Here is a 3,810-nt window from a genome sequence, read left to right on the forward strand (position 1 = left end):
ATATATATATATATATATATATATATATATGTGTGTGTGTGTTATTCAGTATTGCTATTAATTTGTGAGTCAGTGGTGGTTACCATTTTAACACAAATAACCAACAATGTTATTGGTAAAAGAAGAACAACATTACAATAAAACTGGTGTCTGAAATATATATTTCTTGGAAAATATTTACAAGGCTTACTTCTTAGAGTAAGATGTTTTTTCTATTCATCTTTTATGCAAATGACTTGAACAATTTCACAAAGAACTGTGCCAAAAAAAAAGGAGGTAGGGGAGGGGTTTATTTCAATAGATTCATTCTTTATTTTTTGTCAGGATACCAGTAATATACTGGGGTTGACTTATTATTAAGGATTAAAGGCACAGAAAGTGACACTGAAGTGGTGGAACAGTACTGCAGTGGGGCTGCAGTGGCACTGTGTAGTAGTGGTATAACAAGTATAACGCAGTAGTAGGTCAGCGGTACTGCAGTGGAGGTACAGCAGCATTGCAGTGGTGACACACTGGTACTGAAGTGGCAGTGGTACAGTGGTACTGCAATGGTGCAGGGTTCAATTCTCAGCAGACCAATTGAAGTTGAATCTATATCAACAAAGTTGTTAATACTAAAAAAATGAATGAATACCACAACACACCAATTGCCTGTTTCTCTAATAAACATGTGACCTTATACCTCTGAGGAAATGGTTAATGTGGAATGGTAAATTCAGCACGGTAATCCTCATCCAAACAGAAGTGAAGATCTGACAGCTTCAACCCTTTCATCCGATTCCTCACTTTTTCACTCGTTGCAATGTATTCATAAGCCGTGAGGTCTGTGAGTTGGTTCAGCTGGTTTTTGGAGAGGCGCTTGGAAAAGATTTCAACTCCTTGATGCTGAAAAACACAAAGAAGGTAAACACCGTCAAGAATGGTTCTGTATTGAAGACAAGCTGGATCTTAGGTTAAGTAAGTTTTAAGCTTCTGGGACAGGTAAAATAAAAGACAGTATAGGAGAAGCAGTCTATTTAGCTGTAAGGAGGTACCACAGTGTGGTATAGTTCACTCTACTGTGTCCATGTCCAAGACACTTAACTATTGATAGCCCAGTCGACCTAGCTGTAAATAGGTACCATGGTATGGTAGAACTCTAGCTAAGACACTTAATTCTCAGCAGCTCAGTACACCCAGCTGTAAGCAGATACCACATAATCATTTAAACATTGTTTCATGCTGACATGGTATATTTATACATGAATCAGTGAGTAAGATATGGAGGGACAGAACCCAATTCATCTGCAGGAAAATATGTGCAAAGAAAGAACCAAGGATTGGCTCCAAAACTTTGCAACAGTGAATTCCATTCACAGACCCTCAAAGGATGGATGGATCCACAGTCCAGTGGATTTCAATTCATCTGGATCCTGCCAGATCCAACATCTTGGGATACAAACTCGTTACAAATTTCTGTGTCTGCATCTTCCAAATGGAGCCTCACCACGACAGCCATTTACATGACACAGTATAAAAATTAGAAAAATTAAGATTTCCTCTTTATTTCATGCAGTCCACATCAGAGAGTTCTTCATCCTCCACATTAAAGAGTTCCTCATCCTCTAGACTAAAGCTTTTCTCTATGCTAAGAGAGTTCTTGACTCACTCTCATCTACATTATTAGAGAGCTCCCTACCTTCCAAACTAGAGAGTTCCTGATAAGCAACTCCTCCATTCTCACCATTAAAGAAACATAATTAGACTTACCCTAACAATTAATGGAAGTTGATACTTTTCATCAATCCTGGGCCATTTTTGGTGCAGAACACTTTGACTCTGGTAAACAAGACAAAAACACAAATAATAATAATAATAATAATTTTTTTTTTGGTATAAAAGATGGGCTACAGCAAATATTCTGCTCAATACCATAGATTTGTTTGTCAGTTGTTTGGCCGTAACTAGTTGAGCATGGTAGTTATTGTATCGACCCTTGAAAGGGATGAAAGGAAAAGTTGACCTTGGCTGAATTTGAACCCAGAATGTAGAGACAGATGGAATGCCGCTAAGCATTTTGCCTGGCACAGTAGCGACTCTGCCAGCTTACTGCCTTAACAATAATAAGGAGGAGGAGGAGGAGGAGGAATACATGTGTATTAGCAGATAGACCATCCCTGCAGACGAAAGCATTTCTACATAATCAAAGTGATAAGAATTTAGAAATGGAATTACCAAAAGTCTTGTGGAAGGCAACAGTAATAATGTCAACATGAAGGGGAAAGAGGAAGGAAGGGAGGGGGAAGAGGAAGAGAGGAGGAGGAGAGTAAAAAAACTAAGGAAACGAACCAAAACACAGACTTACCCAATCATAAGAAGAAGTCTGAGGTGCTACACTGCCCAATCCTGCCCACAATTCAGAAGCAAAACTTGGCGCCAGGGGACCAAGCATGATGACAAAATCAGCCAATACGGAACCAAACGCTTCGCTGTTGGCCCTCACATCTGCAGGAATTTTCTGATAGGAAAAAAAAAACAGATGAAAGTGGAAGTGGTCAAGTGGTGAAACAATTCTGGACACAAAAGTAACCCCAGGAGAACCTGTTTTATGCTGGAAATATAAATGGATGTGACCAACACTAAAAATAGGAGGGTCAAGTTTAGAATCATTTTACATCCATTTGCCTTGTGTTGACTGAATCATTCCGGTCAGAGTGAATATATATTCAGGGGCTACTGCTCCCCCAGACTGGTCAAGGGATTCATCTCACTCCTGTCTCATTTCTGGCTTGGTTTCTACAGCTTGATGCCCTTCCTAACACCAACCACTTCATAGAGTGGACAGAGTGATTATTTTACTTTCTGGCACCAGCACTAGGGGAACATCATGTCTTCAACAAGACAAACCTCACATTTTACACTGGAAAATGAAGTTCAACTCAAGACTGATTGGATGTCCACAAGTCTCTCACATTGGTCAGCTAATATACAACTGACCAAACCAAAGAGTATATAATATGATAAACACACTGTTTCACATTGTTCACAAAGGAATCAAACTTTCACCATAAAATAAACTGCATGTATTGATAAATATGGAGTAACATTCACATGTGGCATTATATATATATATATATATAATCGATAGATGCGTGCTTGCATACATATCTATCTATCTCTCCTTCTCTCAACCGAGAGGTCCTTGTCTTGCGAGCTCATGGGTGATGGTTCCACATATAAAACACCAGTACACTCTGTACAATGGTTGGCATCAGGAAGGGCTTCCAGCCATAGATGACAACTGGGGCCTGGTGCAGCTCTCCAGCCTCGCCAGCCCCAATAGCATGGAAAAACATATTTAAAAAGGAAATGAGATGAATGTATCTTGATAACACAGTTCTACACAGTTATAGAACAGGATGGTCATGACTGGACTTCCTTTGATTATACATGTTGGTCATTCAGGATTGAGCTGAGTGTTCAACAACAACAATAGACCCCATATGAAGGTATCCTGTACTTACCCTCATGCTGTTTGTGAAACCCTGCAGTCGAGATATGGCAACACTAATAAGAAATGTCTTCTCAAAGTGGAACGTCACCTAAACAGAAGAGAAGATTCTTTAAGGATGGTCATTCAAGGATTGTCAGGGGTCTTAAAAATAAATGCTCTTGGGGCATCCATATCAATGTGAGGGTAAAGATGAAAATGAATGGGTCCAATGCATAGATGTGTTTATTTCAGGATCCTCGAATGGAGAATCCCTTGGATGTGTTTTACAAATCTTCATTGTATCATCAAGGAGAAAGAGAGAGAGAGTGTGTAAGTGA

At 39.3% G+C, this 3,810-nt stretch overlaps 1 protein-coding gene across 5 annotated transcripts in view; it reads right to left on the minus strand.

Moving 5' to 3' along the window:
- Window positions 1-144: 144 nt before the first annotated feature.
- The window catches only part of LOC106871282 (leucine--tRNA ligase, mitochondrial), a 23,980-nt gene continuing 20,314 nt past the window's right edge, over window positions 145-3,810 (minus strand). For all 5 annotated transcript variants that reach the window (XM_014917649.2, XM_014917647.2, XM_014917645.2 and 2 more), the window contains exons 22-25: window positions 3,504-3,581; window positions 2,345-2,497; window positions 1,750-1,818; window positions 145-885 (exon numbers count right to left, since the gene is read on the minus strand). In XM_014917649.2, the coding sequence (XP_014773135.1) occupies window positions 697-885; window positions 1,750-1,818; window positions 2,345-2,497; window positions 3,504-3,581 (489 nt within the window). In that variant the 3' untranslated portion in view covers window positions 145-696. The remainder of the gene's footprint in view (window positions 886-1,749; window positions 1,819-2,344; window positions 2,498-3,503; window positions 3,582-3,810) is intronic.

The sequence above is a fragment of the Octopus bimaculoides genome, chromosome 20 (genome assembly GCF_001194135.2).
Source record: "Octopus bimaculoides isolate UCB-OBI-ISO-001 chromosome 20, ASM119413v2, whole genome shotgun sequence".
NCBI lineage: Eukaryota > Metazoa > Mollusca > Cephalopoda > Octopoda > Octopodidae > Octopus > Octopus bimaculoides.